We start from the raw sequence: 23,022 nt of genomic DNA, 5'->3' as shown, positions 1-23,022 counted from the left end.
GTTAATCTCCCATTTCTAAGACAATTTAGTGAAACTTCCAAAATAAAAAAAAAATAAAATTTAGGCCAGGAAAATAAAATTCTAAAGTAATTTAAATGTTTGTGGAATAAATTTCTAATTTACTTGTGATTAAGGTAAATTTGTAAGATAAGAAATTTTAAAATTAATTTTTAATCAAAGAACAGACACTACACACCTTTCAAAATAATTTATCTTAAGTGTAAATCTCATAAGCATAAAAGAAGAAAAATATGTTTGCTCATTGAGATATCTTTTTTCTGTAGAAAGTTTCAGAAGATTTTTTTTTTCTGTAGAAGTTTCTGAAGTACCAGCAACAATACAATGCCCCCATGTGGACACATATATTTAATTTAGATTTATGTTAAATCTATTTCTAATGAATAGCTTCTGAATCAAAGGGTAGATCTAAATCTGCAACTAGTACAACTCCTTTTATATAACTTTGCACCATAAAATACAGATGAATATAACTCCAAATACATCTCAGCTTTTGTGTCAGACAAGTCCCCAACAGAAAAAAAGGCACGGATTTGTGAAAGTACATTTGTAAAGCCATAAAGAGCAGCAGAACTTGGCATACATGAACTGCATTTCAAGGCTTTATTTGAATGTGTTTGCCATTCATTCATAGTTCAGAGACTCACTCGTGTCTCCCGTTTTTTTCCTTCTCCTTTTTGGGCATAAAACTAATCTGTGTGTGGCTACTGGTAATATTCAGCATAAGCATTTGCCTCAACATGTTATAAACAGCCCAATCCTGTAAGAATTAACAGAAATAAAAAGATGATCTTTGCCTGCCTTCTTCTACAAAAGTCATAAAGGCCATTCAATTCCTATTATCAAACTTGCTCTTTAGCTAAAATAAATATCTTTTTTCTTATCCAAACAGCTATGGACTACCTGTAACCATCTCATTTACTGAAGCTAAACTAATGCTTCCTGTCCTTCCTCCTCCTCCTCTTTTTTTTACCTGGTCATTCCACGTGAAGTCGGGAGCGATGTTCAGCCGAACTCGGAGCACTGTGCGGGTAATTGGCTGAATTGTTGCTTCCATTATGATGGAGGGTATTTGATGGACACACTGTTTTACCTTTAACCCAATCTTCACATGATGCAGCATATGACCTGCCAAGAAAACATTAGGTGTAACAAATTTGCATTTCCAGGAAAAAGAATACAACTCTGACTTTCAAATAGGCTTTTAGAGAGAAGTATTATTGCTTGCTTGTTTTGCTCTTAGGTGCGTAAATGTCTGACTCTCTTGACCTGGCATGTCTGAATGTTTTGTAATACTTAACTTGAATTAGCAATTTAGTGCCTAGAAAAATCAGTATTAACCCCCCTGCTGGCTATAACTAAGGGGTTAAAATAACTATTAAGACTTCACACTGAAAACATATGTCAAGCTACTTCTCTCTCCATTACTGACTTTTTGACCAGGCTGTTACCAAGCCATACAGGTCTTTTTTAAAGCGCGAATACTGACTTCTTACTTAATGAAGGGCACACAGCTGAACTTCTACAATTCCTGTGTAGTGATTCAAGGCAGGTGGAATGCTTCATAAAACTGAATAAAGGTAGTTAATAGGTTAAAAATGCACATGAGCAAACATCTCACAGCAGCTGATATATTTTTCAGAATATATCAGTATGTAACTAAGACAAAGGAAAAACTAAATGTTGCAATGCTTTTTCATTTTCTATCCCCATCATGGTAACTAAGGCAATAAAGAGATTATATTAATTAAGAAAAATGTCCTACTTGAATTTTACAGCTCAAATCTCTGTTCCCTTGCTCTCCATTTTAAATATAAAACAAAGCATGTAGCAGTGATTTGTTTCCTGAAAAATACTGCACCTTCCAGCTTATTTAGGGAAAGACACTTAATTTATTACATTTTTCACTGATATTGCTTACGCAATTATCTGGAGCATATTTTAGATTTTAATTGTGATGGTCATAAGTACTTCCTGTTAAAAGCTACCTTATCAATGGCTACTACTATTTTCTGTTATGTGGTTCCTTAACCACACTTGCCCATGTGCACACTTACCAAATTAAAAAAAAAAAAAGGGAGAAGAAGTCCTATTATTTGTGTTATATGCAAGGTGAAAAGGTTATACAACCTTTTTCTAGCAAAGAAAATAATAATTTAGGGGCATAGCATCTTGCAATTGCTATTTTTTTTCTATTAATCCTGACTTTAACTTTTCAGTTTTTCTTATTTAAAAAACTGGCAGATACTGCTTCACACAGGTGTTTATACTCTGAAGAAATGAATGGTGATCTTGCTTTAGAAACAAATCCTTAATACAAGTTTTAACAGTTATTTAATCAGTTTAATTTCCAGTTGGTAAAACTCCAGCAGGTTATTAAAATATATCAATATTATAGCATTTTTGCACATGGACTAGCATTTGTAATTAGAGGTAAAAGTTCAGAAATCAGGTTAAATAAAGGCAGATGACAAATATGCAAAGATATGACTCAATAAACCTATGCAGGCAAGTACACTTTTTCATGCCAAAAATCACTTTCTTTATCATGATGTGTGAGGTGAACCACGCTTGTACAGGACAGCACTGAGGTTTTTTTTATACTTACTTGCTAGGGGAAAATAAGGCTCCCCTCCCAACTTCTACAAAATATTATAAAACTCTCTCCCCTAGCTGCCTCCCCCCACCCTTTTTTCTTTAAAATAGTCACATTATGAGAAACCATCAATGGCATTTAAGAAAGATTAAAACCTTCTGAAGAAAAGCTGACTATTCAAGAAAATAGGCATGTTTAAAAAAAAAGGATAAATTTTGCTTATTTACAATGATTGTCATCTGTATTTTGAAAAAAAAAAAAAAGACTGTTTATCTCAGATAACACAGTGATTTCCTGGCTTTCTGGAAACTCCATGGTTACACTGCAATAGCACATAAACTGGTGTTGACCAATTCATGGTACACTGGAAAACAGGATCTGTGCACACAACATGCTTTTCGCTCGCTGGGAGGGCTGGCACCCATCTGATACTTTTATCTCCCACTAAGCCATGGACTGAGTTAGCCAGCTCCTGTCTTTGTTATTCTATCTCCAAGGTCACAAAAACATTAAAAAAGGAAAAAACACAAAGACTGAAACTAGTCCTATGGAATCAGAAAACAAGGCAGCACCTGGAAGTTGTACCTTTTCTCATTTCAACATGGCCTTGAATTAAAAATAACAATAAGGTGTCTGCCAGGCAAGCACTTCCTTCACATCCCTCAGATAGAGAGGCTAGACAGGAGGAAGTGTGCCAAGTATCTAGACTTCACAGAGATGCACAGATCAACTTGCTTTGATATTTATAAGGCTGAAGAACAAGAAATATCATCACATATAATCATCAATGACCTATTTTCACAGTCAATTCCCAAGTCTCATCTACTTTCTGACTAAGTTAATATAAAACAAAACTAGACAAATTGCAGGTATATATAGATACATTTTCATCTGGTCAATACTAGTTCTACTACACTGAAGGAAGCAAAACTGGTTTTGCATTTTAACACAAAATTTCTTTCTTCTTCAAGAGTGGGTATGGGGAGAAAGACTCGTTAAAAAAAAGGATGAGAAGAAGAGAAGAGAAGAGAAGAGAAGAGAAGAGAAGAAAAGAAAAGAAAAGAAAAGAAAAGAAAAGAAAAGAAAAGAAAAGAAAAGAAAAGAAAAGAAAAGAAAAGAAAAGAAAAGAAAAGAAAAGAAAAGAAAAGAAAAAGGAAAAGACCCACTAATAAAATTAATGAAAAAGAATACTAAGTGCTAAAAGACTTTACAAATGCACAACAAATTAATACATGTAAATTAAGAAGTGCTAGAATGCTTCTGAATAAAAAAGTATGATAATGCTAGCACTTCAAATAAAATGCTATGTTTTTAATACATTTAAAATTACTGTATATTAAAATGCACAGTTGCCATAGTCTTTTGGTTTAATTTATTTATAAATAAAGGCATAGCCTCTAATTCTGCAAACTTTCACATATTTATTTAACATATTTATTTAACATATTTAACTTTTTTCCAGCCTAAATTAGGCACACAACAAAGCCTCCTAAGCTAGGAATGTAGTTGTCTTGCAAATGAGAGAAATATTAAGTCAGAGGTGACAATTTCTAGGCAGTGATTATAAATAGTATTTTTATTCTAAAATTAGATTTTTCAAAAAATGTTTGTTTCTCACAGTTTGGCAATAACAGGTGCAAAAACAAGTCCAAATAAGAAGAAATACACTAAGGAAAAAGAAATACACTACAAGTGAGGGTTTTTTTCAACTTCAACCAGCTGGTGGGTAGTTTATGCACAACAGTTTATATACACTTACTCAAAATTGCCACTATGTCTATCAGTAGGTTTGTGATGTTCTCATTACTGAACTGTAAAATCCTTTAAAAAATTCCATTAAAGTTTTGCTGCAGCGACACCAGTGACAATGAATTCTCCATGTATGATGAAAATTAATGCCTTCGGAAGAAGGCCATTTACTGACAGCATACCTGGATATAATAGCCTGTTTTTATTCTTTTTCACATTAATAGTATTTCCACTAAAAAAAACCAGGCCACATTGTGCCAACTGGCAAAAGTAAACAGAATGCCTTTTATAGTAGTGCATTATGTAATGTGGGTAAAAAGGGAAGCACAGCTCAACATAAATATATACACATATATGTAAATACTTATCAACATGTATCTCCATTCCATCTGTGTTATGTGATTACCAGGACATAGGCTAGCCTTATCCTCAGAGCTGTGCCATACTACAAGCTGAGGAGATGGAAAAAATCCTTCCTTATTGAACATAATACCATATTGATGTATGGCACATGGCTACATGGCTTCCAGACCAGAGTGGGCAGATTAATGAATGGCTCAGACTCAGTTCTAACTTGCCCATTAAACTGTTTCTAACAGTTTAAGCAGATCAGCCTTGCTGATTTCTCACCTATTTCATCTTTTCTCATGTCCTTCATCTTGTCTATAGTGAGATTCTTCTCTTCCAACTTGGACAGGACCGATGGTGGTAACACTGAGAACTGCCTCAAAGGGCTGACCCAGCCCCACAGCCGCTTGTCAATAACTTTGCTGAGATTCAGTAGTCGATATGTCATCGCAGGCCAACGTTTCCTAAGGGCAATCTCAAAAAGAGCTCGAACAATACGAGCTGCATTCTGGAAAGTGAAAAAAAAAAAAAAGCAAAACTGTTGTAATTCTCCCAAGTATTCTTTGTAAAATGAAAAGGATCCCATAGACTCATCTTTGACAAACTGTAACAATAGTTTTTCTTTCCAAACTTCTTTGAAACATTTTTGAAAACTATTTTTTTCCATCACTGTCTAGTGGCAGAACTACCTCATGATTGCCTTTAGAAATTACAAAAAGAAACATGAGTAACCAATTAAAGTTGTAGTGTCAGGTCTGCCAGAGAATTTTGATCATGGTTATGCTAACATTATGGAATTCTCAATTTATTGCATCTCAATTGCTTTTGAAACAAATTCATTTACTGTACCCCCTATATAATATTATACACCTGCAAACTCACTTTATATGGAAATTCAACTTCTAGAGATTTTTCAGTTACACTTCCATAACGGCATCCCATTTCACACTGAATTTCACACAATTTGCACAGAAGCTTGACAGTAGTGACTTTTAAAAAAAAAAAGTTACCATGTTCTGAGACTATTGTATAACTAAACTGTATTAATCTGCTTTGGACTTGGAAAACTAATTATTAACATAAGTTTGAATGAGGTCAGTCTTATCCTGAAAACCTAAATTATGATATTCCTTTCATAAACTTTTCAAGCTGTATTATGAAGCTGTGTGTTTTTTTTCTTCCCCTATCGGTACTATGTCTGGACTAGGAATTATGTTCTTGATTCATTGAATAGAATCATTCCCTGTTGGCTCTGCTAAGCCAACAGGAATAAAAAATAGAAAATTATTTCGTCGTGATAGGAAGCATATGTTACTAAAGAAGCACATTCCTCTTAGAAAGAATGAATAATTTTCTTAATAGTCACTATCCAAGTAAAAAAAATTCACAATTTGTAGCACTGGTTCCACAAATACAATTTACGAAGATCTGAGAAGACCATGTTGTCTCACTAAAAATGCTATAAATGAAACAGACAAATAAAAGCAACTGCCTTGAAATCAAAGACTAAAATAATGATACTGAAAATCATTTTGCTGTGCAAGTACCACAATTTTTATGTTGTGCATAATCAATTCAAAATTTTCTCATTTATACCCGTACAGTGCTACAAAATGCAAACATTTCTGAAGAAGATTATGTTAATACGGAAATGTTGCTGAAGAACATGTATAATTCTGAATATTTAGATCTCATCTTTAGCAACAACTAAATGCAATTTTTTCAACTAATTCTTTCCCAAGCAGTTTTGTAAGGATGAGACAAAAATGATTCCGTGAAACTTGTTGCTGTCTGTTAAAACAAAAAAAAAATAAAGAGAGACAGACATAGGATGGGCTAAAAGGTCAAACTTTATAATCAATTTTATTATTGTCGCACGTCTTGGATTGTCTATGAGCATTTTGTCACTTCGAATTTTCAGGGATCCAGAATTCTAAACTTTCAAGGAACACCCCTTTCTTTCTAAGATGGTCTCCTGTCGTGTAAGCAAGCAGCTCATCTTATGGCATCTAATTAGACCTCTGTGTCATGTCCTCTTGTGTACATGTCCATGTAGTAACTAAACGTGTTGTGTAACAATCAATTATTCAGGTGTCAAATCAGGCCAACAAACAAATGTATAGACTGGTATGTAAATCTGCATGATTACATCTAGCAACAAAACTATAATAGCATATCTTTCTTGTCTAAACCAAGGTATGTGAATCAAACACAAATTATGTTTTCCAGAACAAAGTATAAATGTAGCCAAAACATAAAAATAGATTACAACAGTTTTTCACATTTAGAAGAAGACACACGAAGTCGAGAACATAATTTTTGTGCAATCACAGTTAGAGCTACTAAATATAATAAGAGGTAATACAAACAAAAAGAACATTCATAATTAACAAAAAAATGCCCTAGTCTCCCAAGGTAGCTTTTTGCAAAACTTTTCTACTTAAGTATTATACTACACATGCTCTGATTTTCACATAAACTTGCATAAAAATGCACAAAAAGATTCAGACCAGGGCCTACTTATATAATTGTAAATGTTTGGGAGAATAAAAACAGTAGAAGACAGCAACAGATATGTAAAAAATTTTACCTGTGCAACATATGCAGAATCTGAAATAAGTGAGAAGCTGTCCATCTCCCCTCTGCTAATGTATGTTTGAAGGAGGATATTAATTTTTCCATAATTGTTTTCCACACCTCCTGGAGCAGGAAGTTCACAGAAATCATTCAGTAAGGTATCTAGCTCTTCTATTTCTTCTTCTCTTACCTAAAACACAATTATACATTATGAAGAGGCTGAAGCAATTTGATAAAAATTTTTACACTGAAATCAAATTTGCCTTATAATAGTTACATTACTTTTAAATGGAATCTCTAGTTTTAAGAAAGAAAAAAAAGAAGAAAAAAATCAGCAAACCCACATCTTCCACAATGTAGCTAATAGGCCATAATTGAAACTATCTTAATAGGGACACAATTACATTTTGTTATTCATCACCATCTATTAAGGTTGCCATTGACATACAAAAATTTGATATGCCACAAAAATTGAATCTTCTGACCTTACCATCCTTCATCTGATGAGATTTCATTTTTTATTTGACCAGAGTAAAACCTCTGTCCATCTAGATTAGGGCAATCTTGAATTAACATTAAATGTACTCATTATAGTTACATAGTTAGCATGTGGCATAATAAATTTTTAAACTCAAAACTGTGAAGTACTATGATTCATCATATCAGAATTTTCACTGTTAATAAGATTAAGTCTTAATATGAGTAAAGAAATATTATTATCTATGGTTTGAATAATGCATAACATATCACATTCTAACTGATGACCCTTACATGGCAAAACTAGCATAAATCTACATATTCTTTGATTTACTGAGAGTCTGTTAGTGTGAAACTTATTTAAAGAGGGTAAATGTTTGGTCCCTGCAGGGAATCATCTGAAAGTAATTTTCATCTGGACCTGACTACCTGACATACAGAAGACCCTAAGACAATTGGGTTAAAATCCCCAACTATCCAGTCACTTGTCCCATGGGAAAGAAAGAGGTGAAGTACAAAAACATCATAGATGATTCCAGTGTCAGGGGAATACTATGCTCTGCTTATAACAGCATTTTGACAAATTTTTTCTACTCTTGCATAGCACAGTACAGGTCAAATCCAGATCTGTATTTCAGCTACTGGTGAGTTACCCATCTCAAAATGCAGAATTTTTAAAGGCAGTATGGAGACATGACTAATATTACCAAAAGGCACAATTTGTATCGCACAGAGGGGGAAATCCTGAGTTATTCTTATGAAAACCAGTTACTAGTTTTTAAACATTCAGAGATGCACAGCAAATGAATCACAAAAATCTGGAAATGATGGTGCACTGATACCATACCATCCAAATCTGAGAAAGCAAACTGGAAAAACTATGTTTTAGTCAAAAAGCATCACTACTAACTTTATTACAAATATAGAAACACAACACATCATATTTTCCATATGCTTTTCTTTTAAATATTAAATTACGCTAAATTTAGACATAGCAAAGCAATATCACTATCATAAAAAAAAAGCCCTTCTAGCTTGGAAAACGTTCCACATACGATTGTGAAAGCTCACTGCTTATTAACTTCTATAATAGAAGAGATTAAAGCAAAATAGAATTTCTCCATTAGATAAAGAGATGGTAATACTCAGACAATGTGTGCAAATATGTAAATATGTAGATGGTGAGGGATTCACACTGCCAGTTCGCAGAGCCGGGTGAATGAGAGCCAACTCTGATCTGAAAGTTGTATAATTGTGGTAAAATGGCAAAGAGCCCAAGCTAACAAACCCTGTGGAGTCTGGCTTGTACCTCTATGAGATGGGAGCATGGGCAAACGAGCTCATGCCAGCTTGGAACATATTGCCTTGTGTTCTACCCACAAAAAGGAGGTGAAAAGGGAGGTTGGAATTGAACTGAGTATGATAGCACAGTAATCTTCTAGCCTGCACAAAATCTGTTATGACAACTTTCTAGATTTCAAATTTGAATTTAATTTATAAGAATTTATCGTTCTGCCAATCTAATATTGTTCTCTGCATGAAATATATCACAAAGTTAACTTCACTGAGTCCTGCCTCATTCCTGATAAAGCAAATTGTTCAGGAAGACATCTAACAATGCTTTAAACTTCAAACAGAAAAACTATCTCATCCCTGGGCACGCTACTCCAATGGACACTTAGCTTCACCTGTTAATATTGAGGAGCTGAGAAGTTCTTAAAAGCATTGGAAAAAAATTCTCAAAGATTCATAGTTAGTTATTAAATGTGCACTATCATTCAGACTGAGCTACATATAACTTTGAGTTAGAGCATATTACGCCTACTTAGAAAACATTTTATAATTGTGCTTAATATTTAACAAAATTTGAGTCTGTAGACAATATTTATGGAGTAAGTACTACAGAAGTGTCAAGTTCCAAGACATTCTTTAACTTTACCTTTATCTGTTCGAATTCTTCAGCTTTTGATACTATAGCAAGAATATCACCTTCTGTTTTATGAGCATCAAACAATTCATTGAAAGTCTATTAAAAATAAAAAGAATTGATTTAATACCGAAAATAAAAATATACATACAGCACAAAACAAAGAAACATTAACAAAAATTTAAAAAGGCATATAAAGTTAAAATTTAAGTTATTGGAAGACCTGAATGATGCAATTTCAACAGGAACAATGTTGAATTGCTGAAAGAATGACTTTTCAGCAGTTTCAGAAAAACAGTCCCTAGAAACTTGGCCACCCCAAAATCAAGAGGTATGCAATGTAGCCACTTAAAAAAAAAGCCTAGAACATATCTGAGTGAATAAATATGTGAGACTAATTATACATAGCAACATTAAGCAGTTAAAAATTAGTAATGCTGAATCTTCAGCTTTTATTCAAGAAAATTACATATTTGCTACAAAGGAAAGGTTTTAAGATGCATGTGTACATCAAATCAAGTTTTCAATACTACAAAATTTTGTACATGTTTACAACACAATCTGATTACAGTGCCAAAAGTTGTTTAAGGTTGGCAACCACAGAAGCTTGTCTGTTATCAGACACTATACTTCAATGTGCTATCATGTACTAATGGTCGCACACACTATGGATATCAAAATGTTCCTTATAATTCTCCTAAAAGAATTGAAAAAGACTACAGAAATTTCAAATTTCACTTCACACCAAGTCTAATTTTTTCAGTATTGCTTGATATTTAATTTCTTTTTCCTATTTCCTCTCTCCCCATTTCAGTAAATATGATTTGAAAACACGGTGAACAAAATCAGCTACATATTCTGTAATATCTAACAACTATTTTAGGTATACATTCAAAAAGAAGGAAAAAAACCCCAGAAACAGAACATCATCTTTTACCTCTATAGTATTGTATTTAATATAGTAGTGGCTGGCAGTTCTGCCTAAATCTGTTGAAGAAAAAAAGCCAGTTCTTTCTTCAAAGCGAATCATGCGGGCTTTGTCCAGTTTTCTGCCGACTTCAATTACCAATTGTTCTCTGTGCTTTTCTAGACCTGGATCCATCTAGATATGAAACAGACATATGTATCTGCATTGTTAAAGTGTTAAATAAATAATTTTATTGAGATAATCCAATCACACAAAGTTAGAAGTCCGATAAAAGAAAGGTACAGTTACTGAGTCGAGATTTTCCTGAGATTTCACTAATAACAGTTACACTGACATTATTGACCAAAAACTGTATGTATGGGAGAAAATGATCAGAATAATATTTCTTTTGCAATGCTTTGAGACTATCAATACAACATAGACCAATATTACTTACAAAATAGCAGCATGATTATGAAATAAATTTACACTGAAATTTTTGAAAGAAGTTTTAATGGTAACATATTCTTCATTAAATTATCATTACTGTATCACTTCACAAAAACGTGCCACCTTACAGCATCTTCTGTTTATGAAAATGGTTGATGACATACCCTGCCAGGTTAGTTGACAAGAGGACGGCTTTAGTTGTATCCTTAAACTGTATCCTTTAGTTGTATCCTATAGATTAAGCTTCCAATTGAATAGCTTAAATGTTTACTAGCAAAAAATCTCTAACGTCCCCAAGAGTTTTGGATATGTCAACTGGGATATTCTAGTTACTGAGTTACTGACATACAGTAACATTTGTGTTAAGAGCACACAAGGAGTTTGCTGTGCCCAACGTCATTTCTATTCATATCAAAGTTCAGGAATTTGGACATTTTGTCCAAGTAATGCACATTGTCTCGTTAGGACATCTGAGTGGGAGTGCTGTATAATTGTGTGTTTCCACATCATGCACCTGGAATGCCCACAATGACAGGGATGAGGGAAAAGGGATTCACAGTCATGTTAAACCTCTGGAATATGTGCACCTAAGATATGGTTCTAATTAGACAAGCAATGTTAGTCACCAAATTTGAAAAGACTGAAACTCTATTCTAGTCTGCAGACAGCATTCTTACGTCAGGGCTTGTATATAGTTCAGATTTTCTACAGAGTTAGTTATACCTGCCCTCTTGGTAAACCTGCAACAGAGATATATGACCAAGATGGCAAAAAGGAGCAGGCTTGAAGAACTGTTATGCCTTGGCTGTTCTGGTTTTCACTGGGCCAGGATTCAGTTTAATCTTTGTGCTGAAGTGCTTCATCTCACGGTCAGTGAAGCTGCAGACAAACATAGTCATCTCTACAAAGCAGCTGCAAGGCTAGCTCCTAATATTCTGTCTTTGCCAGTTACTCTGAAGCTGTTTCTCCTTAGTTATGGCTTGCCTTAGTTTCAAGTCAAAAGCTAAGATGACAAAGGTCTAGACTGCTTTTCTCAATAGTAAGTCATGCATTGAGGTCAGATTTCAGAGCAGAGGTGGTCAAAAAAAGAATGATCCAGATGCCAGGTGTTTAACATTTATTTCTTAAAACTATTGAGGGGAAAAAAAAAAATATCAAGACGCTCCCCTACTCTTTTGGCAGTCCAAATTACCTGCCAATCTTTTGTCTTTAACAGTAAACTAACATTTTTTAAAAATAAAAAGTTTTAACTTTAAAGGAGATGTCACCAACTTGAAAAAGCTGTGAAACAATATTTGAGTCTAGAGAATCCATGGTTAGCAACCTTGTTGAACTTGCATAATTAGAAATCCCACAAAGTAAAAGATCCAGCCTAGAACAGTTTTTACTCTTAAAATGAGCCTTGGCATGTCCACAGTAAGAAACTGAGCAGGTCTGGAGTATACATAGGGAAATTTAAGAATGCATGATAAAGTACATGACAATTCATCATAAATGAATTATTATCCACATTGTTTTCTCTAGCTTACTGAGAGAAATGTTGGGCACACACTCCTCTAACTTTTATAGGTGTTCTAAACAAAAGGCTTATGGGGATGAAAAGCTTTACTTAACTGTGGGAACACCAAAGAGTGGAACCAAAAAGAGGAGAAAATAGACAAAAGGGTTTATTTTAAAAACGCAGATATCTTTTCTTTGGAACCCTAGAAGTATGAGAAAATCCTACAGACTTCACTAACACAACATTTGCATTTGTTCCACTTTTTCCTTCCACTCTTTGTTTCCTCTTGCTGCTCATCATGAATTTTGGCCATTTTCACAAATCAGCGAAAGGCATTATTGGTACTTCTGGCAAACAACTTGAAAAATCACAAATCAAAGCTGTGGACCTGCAGTAGTCTACTCCTGGGCGAATGTGTCGGTGCATGGCAGATGCACGTGTGCTCTGGTCTCCCTGTGCAGCACAACATGCCCTATCATGTGGACAGGCTGGACCTTTGGTGCTCTGCAGTAATTACTGGATGTGGTGAGTGACAGTGGAAAGGGAAAGGAGAATGAGTTTGCACCACCTCAGCCCCATCAAACAACAGGGAAGTGTGATCCATGATGGATATATGGATTCTGAATGGAAAATGCTGGTTGTCAGTCAAAACAGAGATAGAAATTGGCACACTGCAACATTACTAAAAACAATAAGATACTAATTGTGAAAGTTAAATAGCTATAACCACAACAGAAGGCACAGAATGGTCTAATTGAGCAAATCCTTGGTTATGCCTGCACCTGGCACTATAGCATCCTCACACTATCTATAAAACAGTAGCTTTGAAATTTAAAACTGGTTTATCTAGAAAATAAGGGGATTGGCATTGGTTTTATTCCTACATGAAAGAGTAACACTTCATATTGATATAATTTGTTACTGCCTTAACACAAAAATAAGAACGTCTAGTATTAGCACATCAAATCAAAAGGGGTAGAAAGAAGGTCAGTAGCAGAAAATGACAAGCACTGGCAGTCTCTACTTTCTCAGCAGCTGAATAAAAGCACAACAGGAAGGGAAAGAGGAGTAACTCTTCTTTGTTGTTTTTTAAATTTATAAAAATATTTCTATTAGTGTTTTATTACTTTTTTCACTGGTTATTACCAACATGGTTATATTTCTTTTAATCTAAAATTTGATAGTAAAAAAAAAGGAATTTATAGTAATGGGACAACAACATTCACAGTGAATCAATTTTTGTTTTTCATTTATCTGTTACTTTGTGGTCTGTGTTATATACTGTTTTATTAAAATATGGTAATGTACTATACAGCTTTTTATAGAAAACAGATTTGAGATGAACAGAGGTATAAAGGTGTCTGCAGAAGCTTAAGCAATAGCCCCCCTACTTCCACTACAGCTTCCACTATCAGAAACAAAAGATATCAAAAAACTCTCTTCTGACATTTACATCTACATGCTAAAAAACTGCTGCTCACGATGTCAAGACAAATTATGAAGTCACAAAAGAGATTCATGACGTGAAATAAACTGCAGTTACCATTCAGTTGTGAGTTTGACCATATCCAACTATGTTAACATTAAATGTTTATAAATAGCTGTACAAAAAAAAAAGTAACAATATTTAGATAATCTGTAAAGTATTAAACCACCTAAAAATTAAAGATAATGAAAACAAATTGGGAAAAAAACCCTAATGTAACCGTGCTCTGATTGATATCACTGCATGGAACATGTCTAAATAAACAAAAAAAATTTCAAAACAAAGTAATAAAAAATCTTATAATTAATAAATCCCAAGAAAGAAAATATTGCACAATTAAAAATGTCATTTTATAGTTTATAAGATGCCATGTCATGAAATATTCTAAAACAAAAGCTGACAGGGGTGGAGGGAAATCAAGCAACTCAAAAATGCTTTCTTTTATCATTTGTATCTAGCCTACAAAACCGAAACACTGAAAACAGGCTAAGTTACAGTAACTGACTGATAAGAATGAATGGTGTTCTTTGGAGCATAACTTGACCAGTTAAAACGTATTTTTATGTGAACAGAAGGGGCCTCATAATTCAGTGTAAAAAACACTCTGCTACAGAAAATATCTTCCTTTTTCTAAGCACTTTAAAAGAATTGCTGATGTCAGGTTAAGTAGAAATAGCAAATATTTATCCTCACATCAGGGAAGGATTACAGACCCAGAAAAGGTTACAGATTTTTTTAAAAACGCATTTTATACCTGATAAGCTTTGTGACTGATGCCATATACTAATGGATTTGCTCTCATCCGTACATAAAGGTAAGTGTAACTTATCCACTTTACTGCTTCTTCCACATTAGTTACCGTTCCAAGAGCAATCTGGAAGTAGGAAAAGAGACAAAATTAAGTTTATATGTTACAGTTGCACATAAGTATTTGGCTGAAAACACACAGAATTCAGAGTAGTACCACTAGATTAAAGGAAGTGTCAGGATGTTTCCAACTTAAATAATTTTGAAATAATCATAAGATAATAACTTCAATAATTTATGCATCTTTATCTTATGAACATCTAATAACATGGCATTCTTTGACATAATACTATAGATACAGTAACTATAAATGATCTTTCCTACATCACTTATGATTTTTACAATGAAAAGATGATATTGAGCAAGCTTGTTATAAAAAAATAAGACAAACGAAACTAAATCATTCTTTAGTCAATATGGCCAATGTAATTTTAAGAAAAGTACTTTAAAACAAAAACATTACATTTAAAAGATTGATTTCTTCATAACAAGTGAAAGCATTATCTGGTCCAGGTCCTAAACAAAATGATACCAAGAATCTTTAGGATTTTTCTTCATCATTTCTTTGTACTTGGCAATCTATACATAGTTTCTATAAATAGTTGTCTCCTTTTGTATCTGTCAAATCAAACACACAGGTACCTGCTATATCTTTTTTATGTGAAAACATAATCAAATTGAACAGATACTATGCACATATATATACACGTTTATTCATATTTCAAGGTTAAATCAGGTATAACAAACCCATTTTTTTAACTGACTTTTTTTTGTGAATTCAATACTTTTATCACCAAATTATTGACCACACACACTTTTACTTAATAACTTCAGCTCTATTTTGTATTTGCTACAGTCATGAGAAGCATTTCACCACTTAAATACAGGTAACCTGATTTTACCAGGAGAATTTAACATTTCCTGCATGTCCCATGAACAAAACTTTTTTGGTTGTCACTCATTGTTTAAAACAAGCAAAATTCCCTCTTGCCAAAATTTTGTGATCCATTACCACATTTCTAAAGCTATTTTTGTTTTATTGGTGTTTGGATTTCATATAAATGTTCCACATGACTTGGCGAAAATTAACAAAAAACAGCCTATGGAACTAAGTGAATACATATGCATGTTCAGATTGAAGTATCTAGACCTTACTAATAATATTGAAATTCTTATTGAAATAACATAAATATCTATTAAAAAACAATAATGAAATCCAAATCTGCCTTGAGTTAAAATAACTTCAATCCGGCAAAACCTTGTTACTAATGACGAATAGCATGGAGTAACCCTAGGCTTTGTTTTACATATTTTTCAAGTGATATTTTGTTCTTCAAGTGCATAAGGAGGTTGGGGGAAGCCCCATTTCCCATTTTGTTTTCTCAGAGTATATACTACATCATGCAATGAAGTAGCTATAAAAGCATTCAGTTCTTCATAGATTACTACAGGGAAAACATTGAACACAGCCCACAGGTTACTATTACTCAATTTGTACCCAGGTTATTTTCAACATTTGGCTTCTTTCCATGACTCAAATATCTTCCAGTACACAACTTGAAACAGTAACAACATAGAACCTGAAATAGTGTAACAACATAGTCAAATAGTAGCATTTTCAACAATCACTTTCACAATCGGGAAAACTTAATATTCTCATTACTGAGGACAGTGAAGTCTGATGATTAAAAAAAATAAACACCTCACTTTTTTTGCTTCATTTGTTCAAATATCTCATTCTACTGCTATTCTATTCTTATTAATTATTTTCATAAGTTAAAAGCAAAACTATTGGAAAAAAGTGGTTGAGAAATACAATTGGGTTTCAGACAATATGCAGATACAAAAAAACCCAAAGCAATTTCTAAATATTTGCTGCCATCTAGTGTTCAAGTAAAGTTCTTATGGACTGAAAATTTATCCTTTGTTAAAATAGCATGAATGATGGAAGTTCCCAGCATTTCCTCAACCATGTAATAGGCATTTAGATACAGATGGAATAATCAATGAGTAGAAATATTTACTATATTGACATTGTATTGACTGATTGTACCAGTTGTCATAAAATGCTTTTTATTTTTCACCGTTCAAATACAAATAAATGTACTATATTAATTCAATTCACTGTGTAATTTTAAATGAAAACAATAATCAGCATCACAAAATTTCGACTAATTGTTCCATGGCTGATGTTGCCATCACTGAGCATTCATTAAAATTTTTTTTTTCCCACCAATGCTATGCCCCACACTTTATCAAGTTGAATGATATTGATTTTCCAAAAAGTGCAAACAGATATAAGTAGCATGGCTTTTGGAGGGGCACTTTTTGAAAAAATGAAGTTTTTTATTTCTGATATTTCTATACAGATTAGAAAAAGCACATAAAAATGCTACTGATAACATATAGAATTTATCATGTAACAATATACTGTCCTTTTAAAATATAGATATGTCTTTTTTATAAATATAATATGGCTGCAATAATTGAGTCAGATTACACAAAGAAAAAAATTTATATATGAATCAAGTATTTGTTGTTAACGCAAGAGAGCAAGGAAACTTTCTAAAAACCTAATAAGCAATTTTCTGTTTGCTTTGGAAACCAGTGTATTTTGAATTGCTCTTTCAGCATCTGAAGTGACTGTGGTCTTACTCCTGTACAGTTTTTGAAATAATTTCTTAATGTTACTAGAATTGTCCCAAGAGAGACAGAATCTCCTATGCTTTGCCTCATACCCAGATTAGCCATTCAGTCACACAGTTCCTGAGTGATTTACTTAGGAAAGGCTCTGAAGAAATTCTTTGTCTCTTCTGAGAACCCATTCTTTCAAGGCAAAATATAGATTAAGAGGTTTGTCCAAACTAAACAAGTCACCACCTTCTATGTTCCGGTCTTCAGAACAAAATCATAAGCATGTGCAAGTAAAGGCACACACACTGGGGAAGGCATCCCTACTGTCCAGCACTGCAAATCATTTTTTAACCTCTCAGGGGAAAAAATTCATCCCAGCAACAAGCTGGAGTCCAGCTGCGGATGTCTGGGAGGGCTCTATCGGGTGGAAATGATTACGGAAGGAATGGTGACCTGCATTGTATGAGCTATTGATGATAGTTCCCAGATAAGTTAAAGTTTATGGTCTAATTAAACCACATCCCCTGCATCTTATCTTTCTTCCTGTATTTCCAGAAAATACAGCCGTAGGTATTTTCTGTTTGCCAGCTGGTCAACTGACCCAGAGCTCACTCCTCTCAACTAAGTACCCTAACCATTTATTTTATTCCTTTTTACATTCCATTATGCCCAGTAGCAGAACTTCAGCAAAAAAAGGAAAAGGGTCTGTGTAGATCATCACTGACCATTTACTCTTCTGCTGATTTTTAGCAGAAAAAAATCCACAAATCTGAACCAAAACTCAGATCTGCAGGAGAGAATTCTCAGTGGATTGATGCTGACATACACACTCAAAGTCTTAATTTTGGTGTCAATTCAATGAAGTTGTGAGTATTTCAGGTTTACCCACTGTAGCTCTCTTAACAGCAAGGCCAGCATGCTGTCTCAGGTTAGATAACAGCAAATGCTGAAGGGCAAAAGGTGGCAATGAGGAACAAGCAACACATAAAGTTATCCCAAATTCTTAAACTCTTACATTTCAAAGTCTTTAGTTAAAGGGGTTGCCTTTGCATTTGATATCCTTCAATGGATTTTTATTCCACTTCTGGACAGTTTTTTAACTATTCTTTTTAGATACAGCTCCCTGCAGAGGGTTCCACAGTCTAACCACCCAGCTGACATCCTTTTGTGTTCTCTAAACTTGCTCATCCCAGACAATATTTCCTGGTTCTTGGCCCAGAACAGATGAGATCTTTTGCCATATCATTCATTACTTCAAAAAACTCTGTCATATAATCTTGATTTGCCTTTGTTCTCGCCTAAAGCATGCAGTAAAACTGGTGTGCTCCTTTCACAGAAGCTGATTTATTCCTTTGCCCATCCTCTCTGAAAATTTTCCACTTCTGGGAAATTAATTTTGAAATGGGGATTAGAAATGCTGCAATTTTTTTGCACTCCTGTGAAATTTTCTCTCCTGTGCAACATAAACCTAAGTACAAAATTCAGGGCTCTTGATTCCACTTAGGAATTGTGTGGCTGGGATTATATATTGTATTACCTCAAATATCTGAATCATTCTTATCATCTACCTATTTCTGCCAAGAGACCTGGTCTAGACAAAAGCAGTTTCATATTCTTGTGCAAACATAGAATCTTCCCATAGTTTCAACTGCTGCCTTCATTTTACTAGCCCTTCTTTCAGCTACTGATACATCCATAATAAATTATGAGTTTAAATAATTCAGGAGTGCTTCCGGCCTTTAATTTGTTTCTCTTTACAACTAGAGTATAAGCATTCAGATTTCCTAAATGACTTGTAATAAAAGCAGATTCTGATCCTACAATATGTTGTTTTATTATACGTAAGTGTAGATTTCCTGGTGCTAACAAGGCTCTGTTATGGAAAAGATGACAGTGGTTATCAGCATACTGTCTTGTTTTCTGTATCAAATCAGTCAGTATTTTGTGTCCACACTGTGCTATTGTTACCGTCAAAGGGACAGAGGATGACCAAAATTGAATGTGCTTCCTAAGACTACCTATTGATAAATAAAATGGTATGTTTTAAAATGTGGTTTTTTTTCCAGAATGCTGTAGCCCATTGGAATAGTCATCTCCAGATAAACATCACAATTTCTGAACCACCTGTATACTTCTCAGATGATTCCACTAACTTAGATCAAATCAGCATATACAGAAGATTAGACTGACTCCAATTATAAGGATATGATGAAGTTACTTTCCAAAAAATGCTAACACAATAGCTCCTTGTAAGTGCTCAAAGTTTTGTTCTTCAATAATCTGGTAGGCACTAATTTTTCCTGCATGTTATGACAGAAGAATAAGTAACATCACACATATCAGATGTTGGTTTCATGCCTTTGTTATTCTATTGTACTCCATTGCTACTAACAATTCTACTCCATTCTACTAACAATCATTTATCATGATTAAGTAAATTCTGACTGCATCATCTGCTGCTGTAACTGCACTGCAGCTATGGAATCTTCTGTAATTTAAAGCCTTGAGTACACTGTTTTTTTCAGATAACACTAGAATTACATAAAACCTGGAAAAAAAAATTCTATCTAAACTACTTTGTCTGTTTTCTGCACTTTTTGTCATACTCCAAATCCTGTGGTAGAAGTGCTGCACTTAGAAGTAATTTTTATTATACTGTACATCACATATTTCCAATATATCTCTTTGACTGGATAAGTTTAGGTGACTACCTACTACGAAAGGAATCATTGTTCTATTCCATTATTTTTTTCTTATTTTGTTCTATTATTTTAATAAAGCAGGAGGATTAACTTCTTAATTTTACACCTTCAATATAACCAAGTTGTTTCTGCAGTGTCTTCTAGCAATAGTTTTCAGAGAACTACTCAATACTGTTAAAAGTTACTAAATTTCTATTGAGATTTCCTCTCTTCCTGGAAAGAATTTCAGTAACTTGTACACATTTCAAAATAAACTCCTCAGTTGAAATATGTACTTCTCCAGAAAAATAAATTCTTCCCCTTTTAGGTAAAAACCTAAACAAAGCTTCATGAGTAAGATTGCTTTTACTGTTGTCAGTCTTATCTAAAAATGCTGCAACTAATTGTTTTGCATTTGGACATTTACTGTTTTATAATTGCTGCTAACATTACTATTCTAAGCTCACAGAGCCATTCCTCCCTTGAATATTTTGCTTTTTTATGCCTTTTTTCCTTCTTCCTTAAGTATCCATTTGGTCAAACTCACCTGATGAGAGAGAATGGTATTTACCTTTCCAAGTCTCAATGATATTTTTTTTTAACAGTATTTAAGATAGATGAGTACTTACTATTAAATGCAGGGAAAAGAGGGGAAAATAAAGAGAAGATGCTACCACCTTTGAAAACTTCTGTTGAAATCACGAACCTGAGATAAATTAAGATAGTTTTATACCCTAACAACCAACCAGGTCTGTTCAACCTTTAGTGTTATTTTTTGGTCCTAACTGCACCAAAGTCAATGCTAGCAGCATTTTGGCACCTTAATTTTCTATCCAGTACAGCAACATATTGAAACAAACAAGATAGAATCGAACATTTGCTAAACTATATTTTGTTAAGACATTCTAAATACTTCCTGTAAAATAAATACCTTGCACTTAAAATATCTTCACAGTGGAAAAAAAGGAAGGGAAGAAGAATCCTGAAGTGTAATTATAATCAAATATGTAAAAACAAAAAAAAACCCCAAAACAAACAAATGAAACAAAAGACCCCAAAAAACACAAAACCAAAAAAGAAACCAAACAAAAAAACAAAACAAAAAACCAACACAACAACAAAAAAATCAACTTTCTGGCCCTGCTGGACAATATGTGCATTTTGAAATTACAGCTCAGATCAGAGGAACAACATGCTCCCCATTAAAAACCTCTATCTCTCTAAAGAATATCACACATTGAAAATTAATAGCTTACATCTCATACTTTCTCAGCTAAGCATTCTCAGTGAGAGGAATGGAATAGGATTGGGACTCCTGGTTCAACAAGTCAAATCTTCAATTCTTCATATACAATCACATCTTTCATACCATCACTTACTATAAAAATTTTCAGCATAGAAAAAAATCAGACTTCCTGCATGTCCTCTACTGTTAGACTGTTCCAGATCTTACATTTCAGGCAGCCCTATTTATGAGCAGGGTGATTAATTCTTGTATTGCCATTGGTCAAAATTATCTTTTTTTCTTTTTCTTATTTACTTCTTATGCCAGTTAGTTATAGAGAGCTGTTGTACCGCCTTTGAGAATTTCTTTTGCTAAACTAACCAGCAAGATTTTTTACGGTATCTCAGTAAAGCATTTTCCAAACAAAAGCCAGCTTTTATGCTGGAGCTCTTGAAATTCCTGATATAAGACAGGTGGGCACACCTGCACATCCACACACCTTTTAGGACTGTTTGAGCAATACAGATGAAGCCTGAAAGAAAAACAGAATATAGCTATTCCATGTGCTTTTCACAGTATGTCAATCATAGAGATCTTCTCTGACCCAGTTCACAACAGGGACTTATTATTTTACTGTCTTTGTAATTCTTCACTAACTTGAAGGCCTTCTGTGAAACAGGAGGACTAAATTTCTAATATTAAAAAAATAAAAAGGTAGAAAAATCCTTTGCTGTGAAGGAAAGACTGTCCCACTCTTGTTTCCTCATCTACTTTGTCTATCTCAAGAAAATGAACAAAGCTTTTCTATGAAATCTGGCTGGATTCTTTCCTCCTGAAAAGGTAGAGATCTCTCTCTCCTGACTTATCAGGGTGCTGAATAATAACACAGGTAATTCTGCCCTTCAAAACCAACAAATCTTTAGGATTTAAATTATTACTGCTAATGTGTAAATTGCTGTTATGCAATTTTAAATAACTGAATATCCATCCAGTTCCACTTAGAGAACATTCAGAGGTGTCTATCTCCAGGTTCATAAGTGTTGTCAGAAGGAAAGGATTGAGAGCAGTACATCTGCCCATGGCATGTATGCCTTCCATTTATTTTTCCTCTTTTCTTTGAGGTAGAAAGAGAAATTGGAAAATTACGAATGTCTCCTTTTAATTACATTTGTGTGTCATGTTCTGGGGGAGATCAATTTCTCTCTCCCTCCTTGTTCTCAGACCATTCCAGGGCCTTGAGGTAAAGAGGGGGAGCTGTGAGCACAGACAGGTGTCAATATTTTCATTCCCCTACATTTGTGTGTGGAAATACTTGGAATACAGTTAAACCTTATTCTGTGTTTGATGTATGACTGTACCTGGGCAGAGATTTTTTCCGTTAACAGGAACTGAAGAAACAACTTATGAAGAAACCCCTTAAAAGAAAAAAATCAAACATCCAAAACCATGAATGATCAAACTCTGTGATTTGTAAAGAATCAAGGAATGAATCTCAACCTTTTCAAAGGTCACTGTATCAATTTCTGCTCTTTTTCAGAATAGCCTCTTGAAATGATTATTTATGACTCAATAATGCATAGACTTCAAAGTCATGAAAAGCAAAATAAACAAACATTTAAGAATTATGCAGATAAAATGA

General features: G+C 33.8%; 1 protein-coding gene across 1 annotated transcript in view; it reads right to left on the bottom strand.

The window, feature by feature from the left end:
- Positions 1-23,022, bottom strand: part of ASCC3 (activating signal cointegrator 1 complex subunit 3) — a 246,623-nt gene that overhangs the window by 76,364 nt on the left and 147,237 nt on the right. Inside the window, exons 16-21 of the mRNA XM_027731475.2 lie at positions 14,791-14,910; positions 10,630-10,794; positions 9,705-9,791; positions 7,302-7,478; positions 4,994-5,219; positions 992-1,146 (exon numbers count right to left, since the gene is read on the bottom strand). Of these exons, the coding sequence (XP_027587276.1) occupies positions 992-1,146; positions 4,994-5,219; positions 7,302-7,478; positions 9,705-9,791; positions 10,630-10,794; positions 14,791-14,910 (930 nt within the window). The remainder of the gene's footprint in view (positions 1-991; positions 1,147-4,993; positions 5,220-7,301; positions 7,479-9,704; positions 9,792-10,629; positions 10,795-14,790; positions 14,911-23,022) is intronic.

This window comes from Pipra filicauda, unplaced genomic scaffold, assembly GCF_003945595.2.
Source record: "Pipra filicauda isolate LSUMZ 115617 unplaced genomic scaffold, ASM394559v2 scaffold128_size5466820_pilon, whole genome shotgun sequence".
In the NCBI taxonomy this organism is placed as follows: domain Eukaryota; kingdom Metazoa; phylum Chordata; class Aves; order Passeriformes; family Pipridae; genus Pipra; species Pipra filicauda.
The sequence above is the reverse complement of the archived record's forward strand: the minus strand, read 5'-3'. Positions and strand labels throughout refer to the sequence as shown.